Source organism: Hemitrygon akajei, chromosome 7, assembly GCF_048418815.1.
Source record: "Hemitrygon akajei chromosome 7, sHemAka1.3, whole genome shotgun sequence".
Taxonomy (NCBI): Eukaryota; Metazoa; Chordata; class Chondrichthyes; order Myliobatiformes; family Dasyatidae; genus Hemitrygon; species Hemitrygon akajei.
Window position 1 is genome coordinate 32174373 of NC_133130.1, and position 22460 is coordinate 32196832.

The window sequence follows — 22460 nt, forward strand, 5'->3', positions numbered from 1 at the left end:
AGCAGAATTTGATAGAGTCACATGAAGGAACCTGGAAAATAGCAGAGATCAACGAGTATCAAGGGAACAATACTCCATTGGTTAAAATAATACCAAGCACAGAAAGATTGTTGTGGATTTCAAAGGTTAATCATCCACTCACAGGATATCCTCAGGGGAGTGTCCAGTTAACTTCAACTTCCTATCATCAAGGTGCTCATTGATAATTGCATAATGATGGATTCCATTCACATTTTTGCAAACGAATAGCTCCATGTCTACACACAGCAAGAACAAGATATCATTCAGACATGGGCCAAGGTGTGTCAAGTAACATGGAAGCCACAGTAGTGGCAAGCAATGGCCACCTCCACTTGATATTCAATGACCTCTCATCACTGATGGAAACAGTTTCTGGATAGATGGTCACTATCACACAACTATATACATGCTGTGGCTAGATCAGAAGGTCAGAGGCTGGGCAAATCTCATTTTACATTCTAAATCCTTTCCACCTTTCCCAAGGCACAAGCTTGCTGCAACGGAATAATTTCCACTTGCCTCAGCAAGTGCAGCACAAACACCAATCTTAACCTAACTTCATAAAATAGACCACATTAAACTTCCTAAACATTAATTCCCTCTGCCACTGGCACACAATAACTACAAGCAGGATATACATGGGAGCACCATCACCTGAATATTCCTTCTCATGATACACACCATTCCAGCATGGAAATAGATCAGCTGACCTTTGCTGTGTCAGTTTTTACATTGGTTCAAAGTGATGACTCATCGCCATCAAGGTTAATTTGCTGTGGAAGAAATGTGGTTTTGTCACAGTTACCAACTCCCCTACAACAGTGAATGAAATGGAATTATGGTATACATGTTTAACAGTTTGCAAAGCTAAATATACTAGGACAAATAGATACTCTTAAAAAGTCCCATCCCATAAACATCATAGTATCTGGCCATAATCGTGTGGTCGTTATTGCATCTAGAATGCATGACCCAGCTTTAGAGGATACACATGCAATGTTCCCTCTAATCTGTAATGACCTGTGTGTGCAAAACTTGTGCTGTGCAATTTTTTGCCCAGTGGTAACATGTGCACACTAAATAACTTCTTCAATAAACACAGTACAAATAAACCAGTTTCAAAATCCTGCAGACAAATCATTGCAAACTTCATGTTGTCAAAACCCTCCGCATCAGAAACTGGAAAAAGAAATGTCATTGTGTACAATTGTGAAATATACTTAACATGCAAACAAGGTAGAGAGTGACAGCTTTTTATGCACGGTTTAAATTCCTTTAAGCTCTAGAAGCAAAAGATGTGTGTGGACGTGCATGCCTTAGAGACAGCATTGTACATACAACTAATGAGCACATCTACTGCAAGAAATCAGAGCACAAGATACATGGAATTCACTACTAAATTCAGGCTGGAACAGCGAGATGTTGGATTAAGTATCAAATAATAAAATGGTATTCTCACTGAAGTATCACAAGACATAGAAGAATTAGGCCATTCAGCCCATTGTGTCTGCTCCACCATGGCTGATATATTATCCCTTTCAACTCTATTGTCCTGCCCTCTCCATGCAACATTTGACACCCTGACAAATAAATAGCCCATCAGCTACCACTTTAAATATGCCCAATGAATTGTCCTCCACAGTCATCTATTGCAATAAATTCCACAGATTCACCACCCTCTGACTAAAGAAGTTCCTCTCATCTCTGTTCTAAATGGATGTCCCTTTATTCTGAGGGTGTGCCCTCTGGTCCTAGATTCCCCAACTATAGGAAACATCCTCTACATTCACTCAATCTAGGCCTTTCAATATTTGAAAAGGATCAATGAGCTCACCCACCTCATATTCTTTTAAACTGCAGTAAGTACAGGCCCAAGCTATCAATTGCTCTCTAAACGTAATCCCCTCATTCCTGGAATCATCCTCGAACTTCCTCTGGACCCTCTCCAATGCTGGCACATGTTTTCTTAGATAAGCAGCCCAGGACTGCTCACTGTACTCCAAATGCAGTCTGACCAGTGTCTTATAAAGGCTCAGGAACAATAAAATTCAGCACATTTCTGTTTCTCTGATTAATACGTGTCAACTTCTGAACATGCCGTTTTTTTCATAATGATCCTGGGTATCATCTTCCACTGGGATACCAGCACTCAGTGCAGTATAAAGGTGGCTTCTTGTTTGCTGCCACTCTTTTTGGCCTAAGAATCAATGTCCCCAAAACCGAACTTCTGTACCAGCCTCCTCCTCTGTGCAGTCCCAGTGAGTCCCAACCACCAGTCATATCGGTCAATGAGGTAGCGCCGAAATGTTCTGAATCTTTTACATACTTAGGAAGTGCTGTGACCAACACCAACTCATCAGATCTGGAAGTTGAGAGGAGAATTCAATCAGCTACAAAAGTCTTTGGTGCTTTACAGAAGCAAATTTGGTCTCGCCACAACATTAAAATGGCAACCAAGGTCAAAGTGTTTAACACAGCTGTTTTACCATCTCTGTTTTATTCAACTGAAACGATGACATTGTACTGGAAGCACATCAAGAAATTGACCAAGACAACTCAGGCATTTATGCCAAATATTACACATCAAGTGGCAAGAGAGGGTACCAGATGTGGAGGTGCTCAAACGTGCTGGGACAGTCAGCGCAGAACCGCACATCACAGCTTCTCAGCTGCGTTGGACTGGTCATGTCACACGAATGAACGATAATCGTTTACCCAAAGCTGTTTTCTATGGTGAGCTACATGAAGGAAAGAGGAAGCATGGTGGTTAGAAGCTGCGCTACGAAGATGTGAAGAACACTGACATGGATGTCAACACCTGGGAGAAAGATGCTTTGGACAGAAGAAGTTGGTGCTACATTGTCAAGAAGTCAATCCCAGCTATCGAGGAGGAAAGGCAGAAGAAATATGAAGCAGGTCATGAACGCAGACATTCGGTGCTAGACCAGTCAAATCACAAATGCAACCGATATGGGAGACAGTGCCAATCTAATGCTGGTCTTGTGGCCCATAAACATGCCTGCAGAGACTAAACTGTCAGCACAGTCAACATCGAAATCGATGGACAGCCGAAGAAGATGATAAAGGTGGCCATTATACCTAGCAACTGGTCTTTAGACTGTGGAGGGAACCCGGAGGAAATCCACATGGTTATGGAGAGAACACAAACTCCTTACAGACAGCGGAGAAAATTTAACCCGGGTTATTGTTCCGAGTTAACCACTACACTACCCTACCGCCCTATTTAATCCAGCCATGAACCTTAGCAACCTCTACCTTCAACACAATTTACATTTTTAACCCATCATTGTGTAATCAAATGTAATAACCATCTTTTATGTTTGCATCCAAGACTCCATACAAATTGCAAAAAAAAACAAGGCTCCACTGATCTCTGTGGTACACCACAAATTCATTAATCTTGTTAAGCAGAAAAATACAATTTTATCTACTCTGCTTCCCGAGAGCCATCAAAATTTCTACCATGACAATGCTACCTACTGCAACTAGAGATATCATTTTCCACAACTCCTGATTCAACAATTAGCCAATTCTCTTTTGGAAATCTATCTATGGATTTATTGGTTTTCCTTATCCACAACAATTTTCTTCCACAAAGAATTTCAACATCGACTAAATACAATTTACTTTCTCAAGGGAATGTTAATTTTGCCTAATTACCATCTAGTTGCCACAGCATGTTTAATATCAGTTTCTAGCATTTTTCCTCATGATGAATTCATGAGGCATGACTGCCACTGGTGGAGCAACTAACAAAGGGAATAATTAGGGCTAGAATTGGGAGTGCAAATAAATGATGCCTGGAAAAGGTTAGAATGTAGGCAGCTGCAAGGCGGCATTGGACAGGGCCAAATTGAATATAAGGTTAAGAAAAATGTAAGGTTGTTGTTCAACGTTTGCTTGCTAATGTCATCAGCTCGAGAGGGAATAGCCGGTATTTAGTATCTCAGTTAAGCATGCACAAGATTTAGCCATTTAGATCTGAGTCAGGGCTCCGCTTGGAGCCCTATGGTGAAGCTCAAATGTGCTGGTTTAGCAATGGAATCCTCATTCATTTGGTCCTAGACCCAAGGGGTGGATCCCAAAGGAAATTGCAGTATCACAGTAGCATTACAAGTGCACAGATATGCAAATATTAAAAGAGAAGCAAAGAAGAATAAATAAAAGTTACCTCGAACAGTCTAACAGGAGGGGATCATCATTTCCCCGGCTATAGGTTGACTTATTATACAGCCTAATAATAGAGGGCAAGAATGACTTCATATAATACTCTTTGGAGCAGTGCAATTGTCTTAGTCCATTACTTAAAGTGCTTTGCTGTTCAGCGAAAGTGGCATGCAGAGGTTGAGAAGCATTGTCCAGAATTGGCAGGATTTTCTGTAGAGCTCTTTGCTCTACCATAGCCTCCAGTATGTCCAGTTTAACTCCTATAACAGAGCCAGTCTTTGTAATCAGTTTATTGAGCCTGTTACCGTCACCCATGTTGATGCCATTGCCCCAGCACCCCACTGCATAGAAGATAGTACTGGCGACAACCATATGAAGAAGTTTGCATACTCCAAAGGACCTCAGCCTCCTCAGGAAGTAGAGGTGACTCTGGCCCTTCTTTTACACAGCCTCTGTGTTGGTGCTCAACTCAATTCTGTCATCCAGGTACTCGTAGGTCATCACTACATACACATTCTCACCATCAACAGTAACAGGGAGCAGTGCAGGCTTAGTTTTCCCAAAGTCCATCACCATCTTCCTTGTCTTACTGAGCACAGGAAGTGGTGGGAAATGGAACTTCTGAGGATGCCAAGAACTGACCCAGATTAATGAGCTGTTAAATACACTTGCCAAATCATCCTTCTAACTGTTAGCTATCTTTTTAACCAGCTGTGTTTGATCAAGAGCAGGAGGTAGCCGTAAGCATTGTCCATTAATCAGCATTGCAGGTTGTTTGCTGCATATTTATTTGTTAAACTGTGCATGTGTTTGTTACATTCTTTCCCAAGATATTTCACCTTAAAAGTGCATCAAATGTGGAAAGCGGCCAGTGAGTGAGTGAGCCAGTGAAGGAATGGAGATTTGAGGCTTTGACTCGAGAGATTCTGGCAGTTTTGGCAGTTGGACTGTGCAATCAAGTCAATCAAGATTTGAATAGCTCAGCAGAAAGCCGTTGATTAGACAATCAAGATTTGAATAGCTCAGACTCAGCAGAAAGCAGCTGATTGGGCAATCGAGGCTTCGATGAGAAGAGGCTGAGGGCGAGCTTCACTCCAAGTGAGATAAGGCCGGGTAAGTTCCTTTCAAAGGAGAAAGTTTCAAAAGCTGAGGCAAGTATTGGGTAGGTCATGGCAGCTGAGATCGGCCCCGTGGTTTGTTCATCCTGCGGCACGTGGGAAATCAGGGATACTTCCAGTGTCCCTGACGACTATGTGTGCAGGAAGTGTGTCCAACTGCAGCTTCTGGCAGACCGCATTGAGCATCTGGAGCTGCGATTGGATTCATACTGGAGCATCCGCAATGCTGAGAAAGTTGTGAATAGCACATTCAGTGAGTTGGCCACACCGCAGGTAAAGGCCACACAGGCAGAAAGGGAAGGGGTGACCACTAGACAGCATAGCAGTAGGCAGGTAGTGCAGGAGTCCCCTGAGGTCATCTCCCTCCTAAACAGATATACTGTTTTGGATACTGTTGGGGGAGATGTCTCATCTGGGGAAGGCAGCAGCAGCCGAGTTCATTGCACCCTGGGTGGCTCTGCGGCACAGGAGGGAAGGAAAAGGAGTGGGAGAGCTATAGTGATAGGGGATTCGATTGTAAGGGGAATAGATAGGCGTTTCTGCGGCCACAAACGAAACTCCAGGATGGTATGTTGCCTCCCTGGTGCAAGGGTCAAGGATGTCTCTGAGCAGCTGCAGGACATTCTGGAATGGGAGGGTGAACAGCCAGTGGTCATGGTGCACATTGGTACCAACGATATAGGTAAAAAACAGGATGAGGTCCTACAAGGTGAACTTAGGGAGTTAGGAGATAAACTGAAAAGTAGGACCATGAAGGTAATAATCTCTGGATTACTACCAGTGCCACATGCTAGTCAGAGTAGAAATAGGAGGATATTTCAGATGAATATGTGGCTTGAAAAATGGTGCAAGGGGGAGGGATTCAAATTTCTGGGGCATTGGAACCAGTTCTGGGGGAGGTGGGACCAGTATAAACAGGACGGTCTGCACCTGGGCTGGACTGGAACCAATGTCCTAGGGGGAGCGTTTGCTACTGCTGTTCAGGAGGCTTTAAACTAATGTGGCAGGGGAATGGCAACAAGTGCAGAGAGACAGAGGGGTGTAAAATAAGGGTAGAAGCAAAAAGTAGTAAGGTGAAAAGTAAAAGCGGCAGGCAGGCAAATCTAGGGCAAAAAGCAAAAAGAGCCACTTTTCAACATAATTATATAAGGGCTAAGAGTGTTGTAAAAACAAGCCTGAAGGCTTTGTGTGTCAATGCAAGGAGCATTCGTAACAAGGTGGATGAATTGAATGTGCAGATAGTCATTAATGAATATGATATAGTTGGGATCACAGAGACATGGCTCCAGGGTGACCAAGGATGGGAGCTCAACATCCAGGGATATTCAATATTCAGGAGGGATAGACAGGAAAGAAAAGGAGGTGGGGTAGCATTGCCGGTTAGAGAAGAGATTAACGCAATAAAAAGGACATTAGCCTGGAGGATGTGGAATCGATATGGGTAGAGCTGCATAACACTAAGGGGCAGAAAACGCTGGTGGGAGTTGTGTACAGGCCACCTAACAGTAGTAGTGAGGTTGGGGATGGCATTACACAGGAAATTAGAAATGCGTGCAATAAAGGAACAGTAGTTATAATGGGTGACTTCAATCTACATATAGATTGGGTGAACCAAATTGGCAAGGGTGCTGAGGAAGAGGATTTCTTGGAATGTATGCGGGATGGTTTTCTGAACCAACATGTCGAGGAACCAACTAGAGAGCAGGCCATTCTAGATTGGGTATTGAGCAATGAGGAAGGATTAGTTAGCAATCTTGTCTTGCGAGGCCCCTTGGGTAAGAGTGACCATAATATGGTGGAATTCTTCATTAAGATGGAGAGTGACATAATTAATTCAGAAACAAAGGTTCTGAACTTAAAGAAGTGTAACTTTGAAGGTATGAGATATGAATTAGCTAAGATAGACTGGCAAATGGTACTTAAAGGGTTGACGGTGGATATGCAATGGCAAGCATTTAAAGATCGCATGGATGAACTACAACAATTGTTCATCCCAGTTTGGCAAAAGAATAAACCAGGGAAGGTAGTGCACCTGTGGCTGACAAGGGAAATTAGGGATAGTATCAAGTCCAAAGAAGAAACATGTAAATTAGCAAAGAAAAGCAGCACACCTGAGGACTGGGAGAAATTCAGAGATCAGCAGAGGAGGACAAAGGGCTTAATTAGGAAAGGGAAAAAAGATTGAGAGAAAGCTGGCAGGGAACATAAACTGACTGTAAAAGCTTTTATAGATACGTGAAAAGAAAAAGATTGGTCAAGACAAATGTAGGTCCTTTACAGTCAGAAACAGGTGAATTGATCATAGGGAACAAAGACATGGCAGACCAATTGAATAACTATTTTGGTTCTGTCTTCACTAAGGAGGACATAAATAATCTTCCGGAAATAGTAAGGGACCGAGGGTCTAGTGAGATGGAGGAACTGAGGGAAATACATGTTAGTAGGGAAGTGGTGTTAGGTAAATTGAAGGGATTAAAGGCAGATAAATCCCCAGGGCCAGATGGTCTGCATCCCAGAGTGCTTAAGGAAGTAGCCCAAGAAATAGTGGATGCATTAGTGATAATTTTTCAAAACTCCTTAGATTCTGGATTAGTTCCTGAGGATTGGAGGGTGGCTAATGTAACCCCACTTTTTAAAAAAGGAGGGAGAGAGAAACCGGGGAATTATAGACCGGTTAGTCTGACATCGGTGGTGGGGAAAATGCTAGAGTCAGTTATCAAAGATGTGATAACAGCACATTTGGAAAGAGATGAAATCATCAGACAAAGTCAGCATGGATTTGTGAAAGGAAAATCATGTCTGTCAAATCTTATAGAATTTTTTGTAGATGTAACTAGTAGAGTGGATAGGGGAGAGCCAGTGGATGTGGTATACTTAGATTTTCAAAAGGCTTTTGACAAGGTCCCACACGGCCATAGTGGGGTGTGTCAGGAATGGACAGGAGGAGGAGTATAGGAAACTGATACAGGACTTTGTGATATGGTGCAACTCAAACTACCTGCGTCTCAATGTCACCAAGACCAAGGAGATGGTGGTGGACTTTAGGAGATCTAGGCCTCATATGGAGCCAGTGATCATTAATGGAGAATCTGTGGAGCAGGTTAAGACCTACAAGTATCTGGGAGTACAGTTGGACGAGAAGCTAGACTGGACTGCCAACACAGATGCCTTGTGCAGGAAGGCACAGAGTCGACTGTACTTCCTTAGAAGGTTGGCGTCATTCAATGTCTGCAGTGAGATGCTGAAGATGTTCTATAGGTCAGTTGTTGAGAGCGCCCTCTTCTTTGTGGTGGCGTGTTGGGGAGGAAGCATTAAGAAGAAGGACGCCTCACGTCTTAATAAGCTGATAAGGAAGGCGGGCTCTGTCGTGGGCAAAGTACTGGAGAGTTTAACATCGGTAGCTGAGCGAAGGGCGCTGAGTAGGCTACGGTCAATTATGGAAAACCCTGAACATCCTCTACATAGCACCATCCAGAGACAGAGAAGCAGTTTCAGCGACAGGTTACTGTCGATGCAATGCTCCTCAGACAGGATGAAGAGGTCAATACTCCCCAATGCCATTAGGCTTTACAATTCAACTGCCAGGACTTAAGAACTTTTTTTTAAAGCTATTATTAATGCTTTTTGAGTTAGTGATTTAGATGCATATCATATTATTACTGAGTTAAGTATTGTATGTAATGAGTTTTTGCTACAACAAGTGTATGGGACATTGGAAAAAATGTTGAATTTCCCCATGGGGATGAATAAAGTATCTATCTATCTATCTATCTATCTAAAGCACACAGTATTGGGGGTATGGTATGGATGTGGATAGAGAATTGGTTGGCAAACAGGAAGCAAAGAGTGGGAGTAAACGGGATCTTTTCAGAATGGCAGGCAGTGACTAGTGAGTGGGGTACTGCAAGCCTCAGTGCTGGGACCCCAGTTGTTTACAATATATATTAATGATTTAGCTGAGGGAATTAAATGCAGCATCTCCAAGTTTGCGGATGACACAAAGCTGGGCGGTGGTGTTAGCTGTGAGGAGGATGCTAAGAGGATGCAGGGTGACTTGGATAGGTTAGGTGAGTGGGCAAATTCATGGCAGATGCAATTTAATGTGGATAAATGTGAAGTTATCCACTTTGGTTGCAAGAACAGGAAAACAGATTATTATCTGAACGGTGGCCGATTAGGAAAAGGGGAGATGCAACGAGACCTGGGTGTCATTGTACACCAGTCATTGAAGGTGGGCATGCAGGTACAGCAGGCGGTGAAAAAGGCAAATGGTATGTTGGCATTCATAGCAAAAGGATTTGAGTACAGGAGCAGGGAGGTTCTACTGCAGATGTACAAGGCCTTGGTGAGACCGCACTTAGAATATTGTGCGCCGTTTTGGTCTCCTAATCTGAGGAAAGGCATTCTTGCCATAGAGGGAGTACAGAGAAGGTTCACCAGATTGATTCCTGGGATGGCAAGGCTTTCATATGAAGAAAGACTGGATCGTCTAGGCTTATACTCACTGGAATTTAGAAGATTGAGGGGGGATCTTATTGAAAAGTATAAAATTCTAAAGGGATTGGACAGGCTAGATGCAGGAAGATTGTTTTCGATGTTGGGGAAGTCCAGAACGAGGGGTCACAGTTTAAGGATAAAGGGGAAGCCTTTTAGGACCGAGATGAGGAAAAACTTCTTCACACAGAGAGTGGTGAATCTGTGGAATTCTCTGCCACAGGAAACAGTTGAGGCCGGTTTATTGGCTATATTTAAGAGGAAGTTGGATATGACCCTTGTGGCTAAAGGGATCGGGGGTATGGAGCGAAAGCAGTTACAGGGTTCTGAGTTGGATGATCAGCCATGATCATACTGAATGGCGGTACAGGCTCGAAGTGCCGAATGGCCTACTCCTGCACCTATTTTCTATGTTTCTATGCTTCTAAATGTTATTTTAACTGCAGTGGCCCATATGGTACATTAAAAAAAGGCATACTACAGACACAGACAATGTCTGGTTAGACTTATGAATATCTAAAGACAGATCAACAGCTTCTGTTCATCACTTTAGTGATTGAAGTAATATGCGCAAAATAAAGAATAATTGTGACAATGAAAAGGTATTATATGTAATCTTGACATAGAATAGAATTGTACAGTGAACACTGATCAGGGCAATTTGATTAAGAGTACAAGGAATAACAAAAATCCTTACTTTGTTCTATTCTACCAACACGCATGCTCCTAAATTGTTTTAAAAAATTACACGTGTCTAGCCCAGAGGTTTCTCAACCATTTTTATGCCATACGCCAATACCATTGAGCAAGGAGTCTCTGGATCCCAGGCTGGGAACACCTGATCAATCCCATTGATATACTCCTAACACTACTGTGCTTACAACTGCTCTGCTGGCATTACATTTCCAACTGCAGGTAGGTTCAGGGTATCATTTATGTACCAAAGTACATTTTATAGCTCCTCCCTACTTTATGGCAATCCACTTTGTTTTCTTTGCCTGTATCCCATTCTGAAGACTAATCCCAGGAGAATTTTTCCACTGCATCATACAATCCTCTACCCATCAGGACTTCATGTGCTTTCAATCTTTGCAGTTGTCTGTGATCTGTGCAAACTTTGCTTTACAGTTCCTTAACATTCACATGTTGAATTTAACCCCAGATTCTTTGATGGAGAACATAGAAATCTACAGCACATTACAGGCCATTCAGCCCACAGTGTTTGACCATGCAACTCTAGAGGCTGCTAAGAATTTCCCTGTCACATAGTCCTCTATTTTTTTGAAGCTCCATGTACCTATTTAAGAGGTTCTTAAAAGACCCTATTGTATCCACTTCCACCACCACCTATGGCAGTGCATTCCATGCACTCACCACTGTGTTTAAAAAATAAACAAAAAAAAAAAAAAACTTACCCCTGATACCCCCTCGGTACCTATTTCCAAGCACCTTAAAACTATGCCCCTCATGTTAGCCATTGCAGCCCTGGGAGAAAAACTCTGGCTATCAACACAATCAATGCCCCTTATCATCTTATACACCTCTATCACCTCTCATTCTCTGTCACTCCAAGGAGAAAAGGCCAAGTTCACTCAACTTATTCTCATAAGTTATGCACTCCAATCTAGGCAACATCCTTGCAAATCTCCTCTGCACTCTCTATTTATGATGTCTCCTCAATCTCCTGCTTACTATCATTACATGTGCACCCAGGCTTTCATCACTGGTTTTCCTTGCATCCTGTACATTTTGAATACCATACTGGACTCCTCCTACTATCCTTCCAACTACACCATTGTCCCAGAAGTGTATATAGCTCAACTAAGCCTACATCACCCTCTGAACAGCACAGCATTTCCATCCTATCTTCAATCATCTCATCCTGAATACTCGCAGGGCTTTTGGGAAGAGTTGAGTGGAGAAAAGTAGCTTTGAATTCATTCCCATTCAACCTACCCTCTCCTGTACTGATGTGCATCCTGCAACAAGATCATACTATTGCTAATGAAGCCTACATTTCCCTCTAGTTTAGCAGAATTGGTCACCTTTGAATGTCCTGGCATTTCACTGTCCTTCTATAATTGCATCATCATGAATTTGATGGACACTTGGCCAAGGTGTGATAGTATCACCAATCCTCTAGCCCCAATTCCTTCTTCTTCAAATTAAGCCATCTGGCTACATATACAATTATAATTTGATATTTCCATTGATTCCAAAGTACTTCCTTCTTCTTGAACTTCTCAATGTTCCACACCACTCAGTTAAAATCCTCATCCTCTCCCATCCAAGAACTATAAAAATTGATTCCCAAGATATTTCCTTTTCATTGTTGCTCTGTTCCAGGAGCAAGCTCAGTATTCCTATCAATGACTGCTCAGTGTTCAAGAGATCAAGAGTAACTTGTCTGAAAAGAGTACATTTCTAGTCTAAAATGTGCCCCACTCCATATTGCTTTCTTTTGCAAACTGCTGTTCTGGTTCAGCAGTTAGAAAGTTCCAATTCCTCCTAACTGATGGCATGGAAAGGGCATGACACTTTGAAAGGAGGGATAGGACACAATTACCAGCCCAAATTTCATTTAAACTTCATTTGAATCTTCCCCCACCCCCACAATTATTTTTGACACCAAGTAACTTCAAATTTTCTCACCATGTTTCATTTTAATTCACTGTCAAACTGTTATTCCACAATCTTTCTGCAGAAACCCAACCAGGATAGCACTACCCCACAGTTATCTGTAACAGAAAACCATCCTCAATTATTTCCCTTGTACAATTTTACAACTATATTCTCTCTGAAGCAAAACAACAACTCCATCCAGGTTCAATTAAAAATACCAACTGACTGGTCTTTAGCCATCCATCCATCATATTTCTGCAGCTATCTTTCTACTCAGCCATGCCCTCTCTCCACATCTCTGAAGCTCCAATCTCATTACTCATGACATTACCTCAGCCTTGGTAGAATCATTATTCCAATTTCCCTGTTCAAAAGATGCAGATGAGTGGATTCAGCAGTACAGTTTTAACTACTTACTATTACACTACTTCTTGAACATCGCAATGTTCCAAACCTCTCGTGGTTAAAATCCTCACCCTCCTCTGTCCAGGAACTATTGAAATTAATTCAACAAGATATTTTTATTTCATTAGTGCTGTTATGGGAGTAAGCACTGGGCTGATATCTGAATCAAAATCAAATTTTGTTCAAATGGCAGATGATTCCAGAATCATCCTGGATTAAATGTTACTCCTAGATTTTCCACCCTACTGGAAATACCCTCAAATGACTGTCATAGCTCTGTTCAAACCTCAAACCCAATAGAAAGAACCTGGACATTATGTCACTAAAGTCTTGAGGCACCCGCAACTTTGGGAACAGTAAACTTACTTGGCTCTCCACACTCTTTCATCCAAGCTCCAAACTCACCTTCTTTAAATTCCTTCCCCATCTAAAATATTCAGCTCGTGCTGAAATCCTCCTCCTCTCTTAGTCCTCTCCCAAAACAAAAACTATAATCATCCACTTTACTTTTGAATGAACGAATGCATGCTAGGTCACATTGTTAATGGTTCTCTCTCCTTCCAGAAATAGCAGTTAACGTCACAGCTCTGTACAAACCATTGATCTATTTGCAAAATGCCTTGCTATCTCCAAGCTCAATTTCCTCCCTTTAGGCATACATCACCCCTTGAAATCCATAACCAGCCATTCTTGCAGGCACGTTTAAATACCTTCAGTCAGGATTATTCCCAGTTGCAGCACTGAAATTTAATCATAAATCATTGAGACTATAAAAGGCCAATCCCTCCCATCTCCTCTCCTGGCCTGCTACAGTACACAACACCATTGACTACACTACTCTTCAAAGTGACCTCAGTGATGCAATTTTACAAGTCGGACAGTTTGTTTCCAGTTCTGGCTACATTCTCACCTATAATTGCTTCTCTTCTAGGTCCAGATGTAGTTGAGGAAAAAAAATACATTGGGCTTTATTACAACACACACAAAATGCTGGAGGAACTCAGCAGGCCAGGCAGCATCTGTAGAAAAAGAGTTCAATTGATGTTTTGGGCTGAACCCCTTTATTACAAAGGGCTTGATGTTTAAGAATAGAGTTTTTGTGTAGGATGTCAGTGAGCATACCAGGAATACTGTGCCGAGTTGTGGACCCGATTCAAAATGCAGAAATCATTAAGCCAATCGAAAGGAGGCTTGGGAATAAGACTGCCCTGTGAAGAGAGGCCAGTCTGTTTGAGATAGTATCCTTTAGGGGTTGAAAGAATAAGGGCTGAGCTTTTTGAAACACTCAAATTCCTAATGGATCTTGACACAGCAGATTGAGATGTTTTCACTTGGGGGAGAATCACAAACAAAGGTGTTTAAGGTTGGTTACTTAAAACCGAAGAGCAAAAATTTTGCTCTGGGCACAACGATCGCCTGGAATTTTCTGCCTTGCTGGATGCTGGAGGACCGACATTCAAGGTGGAAATAGATACACATTTCAAATGATCAGAGAATAAAGTGTTATGGGGAACTTGTACAGACAAGGAGTTGACACTAGCATATATCTACCATAACCTTATAGAATGATGGATGCCCGGAGGCTTAGGCCTACACCCAGTTTGCTTGTTGAGCATGGTTAACTTTAATAACTGTAACACTGCATGAGTGCCTTCATTTGCCAATTCCTTCCTTCAAGTCACGCCATAAAATTTGCCTCTACTTTTCAGCTCTCACTTGACTCATGTCAACAAGGATTCTGTCAAATGCCATAGGTTGTTTTACAATGCTAAAGATGCTTCAGGAGTCACAGAAAAACATAGCATAGAAACAGGCTCTCCAGCTTAATTCATCCACACCAAACCTATTACTCATAAAATTAATCCCATTTGTTGCATTTGGGCTACATCACTTTTATCCATGTATTTACTCAATATTTTAATAGCGACCTATCTGCCTTTGCCGTTTTCTCTGGCAACTCTTTACAAATAAGTACACACCACCACTTTTGTGAAACTGCTGCCCCACAGGTCCCTCCTGAATCTTTCACTTTTCACCTGAAACCTATGTGTTCTAGTTTTTCGTTCCTTAGTTATGAAGTTGGGAATAAAAAAAACTACACGTCGATACAGTATCAAGTTTGATGTATCCCTGACCATTGGGAGATAAACCATAACTTAAGTAGATGTCCCAAAAAAAAAAGCACAAGATGCACAGAGTGGTTTCCTAGTAATGGAAGGTGACAGACCCCGGTTCCTCTCTCTGCAGATGCCAGCTGATCCACGGGGAGTTTCTGTTGCTAACCTGGGTCTTCTAGTGCACACTATCGGCCACATCACCGCAGCGTTTCTGAAAACGTTCCCGGAATAAGAGGGTCGTCTCCAATGGACCTCCTACCACCGTGGAGGGGATGGGAAAGGGATAAACGTACTCACCAAACAGACTGTTGCTGAAACCATCCCAGACGCAAGCACTGTTATCCCAAATCCATCGCTCTTTTACACAGGAGATCAAGGTAAAGAAAACTCCGAAGACAGACAGCAGCAAGTCACTGATGCTGATGTTCACGAGGAAGAGGTTGGAGGGGCTCCTGAGCCTCTGAAATTTGCAATAAAGCACCAGCATCAGCAGGTTATTGCAGAAGCCCACGGCACCTATCGTGCCCACAATGACCGCCAACACTTTGTAAGTGCCGGAGCTGAAGAGCTTTTCCTCCTGTGCGTCAGTGCCGTTCGCCGAATTCATCGCTGCCTGCTGTCTGACTGCGACATGCTGTGTGGTCGGTGTGCAGACAACCTCCAGAAAGATTCGGGAAGTGAGCTGTGTGATATGTAATCTGAACTACAGGCAGCGCCGAGCCAGTCGTGTGCTATTGGAACCACTTCATTTAAATTCGGGCTGGTAATTTTGCCCAATCTCTCAGCGTCATGCACTTCCGACGTCACCAGTGAAAAGGGAGTGGAGATGTTTCTGACTGCTGAGCCGGAATAGCAGTATGCCAAAGGAAGGAATATCGACTGGGGCACGTTTTAGACTACTTTTCAGTCATGTTATTCTTAATTTTATTAACACGGTGACTGTATGTAACGGGAACGTTCCGTGCCTATTGACTTAACAGAGAAACGCAATCGAGTGATTCTAATCAGTTAGTAATTGGTAATTACACCCAATGGGCCATAATTGACGATTAAATTCTCTATTGACAATATATTTATTCTAAACACGGTTATTAAATTAGCCAATGAACTGTAGAGCAGTCACGTTGCCTTTAATTATTTTATACCAATGAGGATCAGCTGGACGTTAGGGTCCGAGTCCAGAGGATACGCGAAGATACTATGTAGTTGACTCTGTGGTTAAGAAAGCATACGGTGCGTTGGCCTTCATCAACTGTGGAATTGAGTTTAAGAGCCGAGAGGTAATGTTGCCCCTATATAGGAGCCTGGTCAGATCCCACTTGGAGTAATGTGATCAGTTCTAGTCACTTCATTACAGGAAGGACGTGGAGACCATAGACAGGGTGCAGAGGAGATTTACAAGGATGTTGCCTGGATTGGGGAGCATGCTTTATGAGAATAGGTTGAGTGAACTTGGCCTTTTCTCCTTGGAGCGAAGGAGGATGAGAGGTGACCTGATAGAGATGTACAAGATGATGAGAGGCATTGATCGTGTAGATAGTCCGACGCTTTTTCCCAGGGCTGAAATAGCTACCATGAGAGCGCACAGTTTTAAAGTGTTTGGAAGTAGGTACAGAGGAGATGTCAGGGTTAAGTTTTTTATGCACAGAGTGGTGAGTACGTGGAATGGGCTACCGGAGATGGTGGTGGAGGCAGATACAATAGGGTCTTTTAAGAGACTCCTGGATGGGTACATGGAGCTTAGAAAAATAGAGGGCTATGGATAAACTTAGGTCGTTTCTAAAGTAAGTACATGTTCGGCACAGCATTGTAGCCCAAATGGCCTGTATTGTGCAAACATGAGGAAATCTGCAGATGCTGGAAATTCAAACAACACACACAAAATGCTGGTGGAACACAGCAGGCCAGGCAGCATCTATAGGGAGAAGCGCTGTCGACATTTCGGGCTGAGACCCTTCATCAGGACTAACCAAGAGGAAAGATAGTAAGAGATTTGAAAGGGGGGGGGGAGAGGGGGAAATGCGAAATGATAGGAGAAGACCTGAGGCGGTGGGATGAAGCTAAGAGCTGGAAAGGTGATTGGCAAAAGTGATACAGAGTTGGAGAAGGGAAAGGATCATGGGATGGGAGGCCTCAGGAGAAAGAAAGGAGGGGGGGGAGCACCAGAGGGAGATGGAGAACAGGCAAACAACTAAATATGTCAGGGATGGGGTAAGAAGGGGAGGAGGGGTCTCGGCCCGAAACATCGACAGCGCTTCTCCCTATAGATGCTGCCTGGCCTGCTGTGCTCCACCAGCATTTTGTGTGTTGTGGCCTGTATTGTGCTGTAGGTTTTCTATGTTTCCAGAACGTGTCTGGCATATCTGTGTCTACCTGACTCCCGATTTCACACAAAAATTACCATGATCAGTCTTTCCCTTCAATGACTAATCAGACTGGCAAAGATAGGGTTGGTGCCAGATCACGGTAGGAATGTAGACCACATTAAAATGTATGTAAAGACTTGCAGTTAAGACTAAGTGGGCGAGGGTTTCCATTAATATAAAAGTACAAATTAAATTTATTATCAAAATGTATATATGTTACCATAAACAACCCTGAGATTTTCTTGTTGGCATACTCAATAAATCTATAATAGTATAATAACCATAACAGAATCATTGAAAGGTCACACCAACTTGTATGTTAAACCGATGTGCACAAGATAACCAACTGAGCACATACAAAAAAATAGAAATAATATAATAAAAAATATTGGGAATATGAGATGAGTTCTTGAAAGTGAGTCCTTAGGTTTCGGGAACATTTCAATGATGGGGCAAGTGAAGTTAAATGAAGTTATCCACTTTGATTCAAGAGCTTGATAGTTGCCACATTCCTGAACCCAGAGCTGTAAGTCCTGGGGTTCCTATACGGTCTATAGAAGTTGTGTCAAACTTTTAGAAGTCATACTGAATCCTGGCAAGATCCTAAGGAAGTAGACATGCTGCTGTGCTTTCTTCGTAGCTGGCAAACTTGCATGCTGGATCCAGGACCGGTCCTCTGAAATAATAACACTGAGGAGTATAAAGTTGCTGAATGTCTTCATCTTGCATCATTCAATGAGGACTGGCTCATGGACCTCTGGATTCCTTCTCATGAAGTCAGTAATGAGCTTCTTGGTCTTGTGGGTGTTGAATGGGAGGTTGATGTTTTGACACTATTCAGCAAGATTTTCAGTCTCCCTCCAATATGCTGATTCTTCATCACCACCTTTGATTTGGCCTATGTCAGTGGCGGTGTCAGTTAACTAGAATCTGGCTTTGGAGCTGAGCTTAGCCATACAGTCATTGGTGTAAAATGAGTAGGTGGGGACGGGGGTGCTAGGTACACAGCTTGTGGTGCACCTGTGCTGATGGTCATCATGGAGGTGTTGCCAATCCAAAATGACTACACATCCGGAGATCCAGGATCCAATTCTACAAGGAGGTATTGATGCCAAGTCTTGGAGCTTATTAATTAATTTTGAGGGGATGGTGGTATTGAATGCTGAACTGTAGTTGATAAAGTGTGAAGAGCCAGTGATATGGCATCTGCTGTGGCCCTGTTTTCTTTGGTAGGGAAATTGGCTACCGGAGCTACCCTTAACCTGCACACCCTCTCTCCTTCAGCCTCTCAGTTTCATCCCCCAACTCTACCCCTAACCATAACCTCATAAACCCTCTTGCCCGGACTTCCGGTAAGATGGCGATTGCTTAGCTGCTCCGAACTTTTGTTCCGTTACTGTCGCTACCTTTGCACTAAATGTCTCCATTTTATAAAGCTTAGATAGGAATTATTTCGGTATCTCTTACTTGCCTGTGAATATATCTAACCTACAATGTCTAGCAAGAGTTCTAAATCCAGGAGAAAAGAAACTACGACCTCGTCGGACGTGACGATGGAGGCGCTTGCAAATCTCCGAGACGAAATCTTAAAGGAAATTAAAACCGCTTTCAAACAGTTAGAAGACAAACTGGATCGGATCAACGATAAAGTGGACAAACATGCTGAACACTTATCTCGCATCGATTCCACTTCTGAAGCTTTAGAAAGTCGTGTTCGATACTTGGAGACTCTCTGTTCCAGCTTAGAGGAAAAATCTAATAAACTTCTTTCCAAAATGGTGGATCTCGAAAATCGCAGCAGACGCTGCAACATCAGAATTCTGGGATTACCAGAGGCAACTGAGAAGGGGTCAACCGTGAAGTTTTTCACCGAGTTTCTCTGTGAGATATTCGGGAAGGATCTGCTTCCAAACCCGCCCGAGCTCGAACGGGCACACAGAGTTAACGTCCCCCCCGGAATTCTGGGCACCCGTCCGCGACCAGTAATCTTGTGTTTCCATCAATACCAGGTAAAACACAGTCTGATTGTGGAGGCACGTCGCAGAGGCTCTTTTTCTTTCCAGGATACAACCATTCGCTTTGTGGAAGATTTTGCACCCCAGACCTTAAAGATGCATGCTGAGTATAAAGGCGTAATGAAAATGCTTTTTGATCGTGGTTTCAAACCTTCCTTTCGTAATCTTGCTGACCTAAGAATCAAGTTTAATACCGGGGAATTCAAGTGGTTCAAATCAGCGAGGGAAGCCAAAGCGTTTGTGGCAAGTCTTCCGGCTATCCAGTCATCTTCGGAATCTGATCAGACTTCCTAAAATGATGGATAAGTACTCCTCGTAGTAAAATTACTTTCTCTGGACTTGGAATTCACTTGAATCACTCAGACATTATTCACTGAAACTCTAAAGGCTGTTGACAATCTCTCCCGGGATTTGGGGTGTGTGTAATCTATTTTCACCGCTGTATAACTTTACATACAGAGTTCTACAACTAAATCTAACTTGTTTTGGAGGTTTGAAGTCTTTAGTGAAGGCCTCCCTGTTTGTCGATTCACAGTTCAACTGCTGATTTACTTTTCCTCTGTTTTAAATACTTATTTATTTTATCTTTTTCTTTTCTTCACCCCCTTTTTTTTCCATTCTCTGAATGTTTTTTTCTCCCTTCTCGGTAAACGGTTGATAAATACTCGTCTTGAATTTATAATTTTCCCCTTCCTCTTTTTTTCTTTTTCCTTCTTACCTTTTTTTCCCCCTTTCTCTTACTTTATCCTTCTATAATATTTCGCGGGTAGGTTAGTTTTGGTTTTCTTCCGATTTTCTCTGTATTAAGTTGTATATCTCGGCAGAAGGTGTTCTAATCTGTAGTTATGTTTTCTAGTGCATAAACTAGTTACTGTTATAGCATTTATACGGAACTGCTGTCAATAACACAGATCTGGAAGTTGTATTTGGGTTAATTTTTTTGGTAGAACTAGCTACTTGTTTTGGTAGCCGTCTAGTTTTGGGTTGTGTGGCTGGGGTGGGTTTTCCAGTTCCAACATTTCTTTATTGTTTAGGACATGTTTATATTTTGACCTTACGAATCTATGTTTACATCTCTGCTCCCAGACTGCTATTGTACCGGTTGATTTTTTATATGCCTGCTGCCTTTTATGCATTAGTAATTGATAATGGCTAGTGCACTTAAATTTGTGAGCTGGAATGTAAAGGGACTGAACCACCCTGTTAAAGGAGGAAGGTATTCTCACATATTAAACAACTCAAAGCTGACATTGCTTTCCTCCAAGAAACTCATATTCGTTGTTTTGATAACTCCCGGCTTCTGTCCAAGTGGGCGGGTCAGCATTTTCATTCATCCTTTGCCGCTAAAGCTAGGGGAGTCTCCATTCTTATTAACTCAAATATTCCTTTTGAACTCCATAATAAAATATCGGACACAAATGGCCGTTTTATTATTGTTTCTGGTAAACGATATAACACTAAAGTTGCACTAGCAAACCTGTATGCCCCCAACTTTGATGATGTTAACTTTTTTGAACGGTTTTTTTCCTCACTACCAGACTTAAACTCATACTCTCTTATATTGGGTGGTGACTTTAACTGTTGGTTGGATCCTAAACTGGACCGATCGTCCTCTGTTACCAGATCACCTACCAAATCTGCCTTAGCTATTCAGTCGTTTCTCTCTAATTTTGGTATCTCTGATATATGGCGTTTCCTCCATCCTACGGAGAGAGATTATTCCTTTTTCTCACATGTTCACCATACCTTCACTAGAATTGACTATTTCCTACTCGATAACCAACTTATCCCATTTGCCCACACTTGTGACTATCAGAGTATACTGATTTCTGACCATGCCCCAATTACCCTCTCTCTGAACTTTCCCGGTCTCCCTCAGAGGAACAAACACTGGCGGTTCGATTCAACTTTATTATCAGATGATGATTTCGTAAAATTTATTAAAGACCAGATAACCTTCTATTTTAACACTAATACATCATCTGAAGTGCCATCCCAGATTGTCTGGGATGCCATGAAAGCATATTTGAGGGGTCAAATAATCTCTTACACAGCAAATCTCAATAGAAGATTCCGTGCAGATCGAGCAGACCTCATTAACCAGATTAAAGATGTGGATCAATTATATGCCCAAACTAAGAACCCTGAATTATACAAGAAGCGCGTTGAACTCCAAACTAAATTTAACCTTCTGTCCACTCAACCTGTCGAACGTCAACTTCTCGAAAGCAAGAGCCGTTTTTACATTCATGGGGATAAGTCTGGTAAATTCCTAGCCAATCAGCTGAGGTGTTCTAAAGCCAAACAACATATTACAAAGATCCGGAAGGAGAACGGAGACTTTACATCGGATCATTTAGAAATTAATGACGCATTTAAAAATTTTTATTCTCGGCTTTATTCCTCTGAATCCCTGAATGACAATATCTCTGTGGATCAATTTTTACAGAATCTGAATATCCCCTCACTTTCATCTGATTTCAAAGCCAAACTTAATGCGCCTATATCACTAGAAGAAATATCTTTTACAATTTCTGCACTGTCCTCAGGGAAATCTCCTGGACCTGATGGGTTCCCTGTGGAATTTTATAAATCATTCTCCTCACTTCTTTCTCCTCAGTTACTTTCAGTATTATCTGACTCGTTTAACTACGGCAAATTGCCACCCTCTTTCAATGAGGCATCTATTATTCTTCTTTTAAAAAAGGGCAAAGACCCAACAGAGTGTTCCTCGTACAGGCCGATCTCTCTGCTCAATGTTGATGTAAAGATCCTAGCTAAAGTGTTGGCTCATAGATTAGAAACCGTTATTCCCTCCATTATCTCTGATGACCAAACAAGCTTTATTAAAAACCGTCTCCCTTTTTTTAACATTCGGCGTCTATTTAATATTTTATACTCAGTTCCAACTGGGACTCCTGAATGTGTTATCTCCCTTGATGCGGAGAAAGCATTTGATCGTATAGAGTGGAACTACCTTTTTGCAGTCTTAGAAAAATTTGACCTCGGCCAAAGTTTCATCTCTTGGATCCAACTGCTGTACCTGTGTCCTACTGCTTCTGTTCTAACTAACTTTCAGAAATCCCAAGTATTCAATCTCAAATGTGGCACCCA

General features: G+C 42.2%; 1 protein-coding gene across 1 annotated transcript in view; it reads right to left on the bottom strand.

The window, feature by feature from the left end:
- The window catches only part of opn3 (opsin 3), a 39969-nt gene extending 24224 nt beyond the window's left edge, over positions 1-15745 (bottom strand). Inside the window, exon 1 of the mRNA XM_073050150.1 lies at positions 15263-15745. Within this exon, the coding sequence (XP_072906251.1) occupies positions 15263-15572 (310 nt within the window). The 5' untranslated portion in view covers positions 15573-15745. The remainder of the gene's footprint in view (positions 1-15262) is intronic.
- Positions 15746-22460: the final 6715 nt, after the last annotated feature.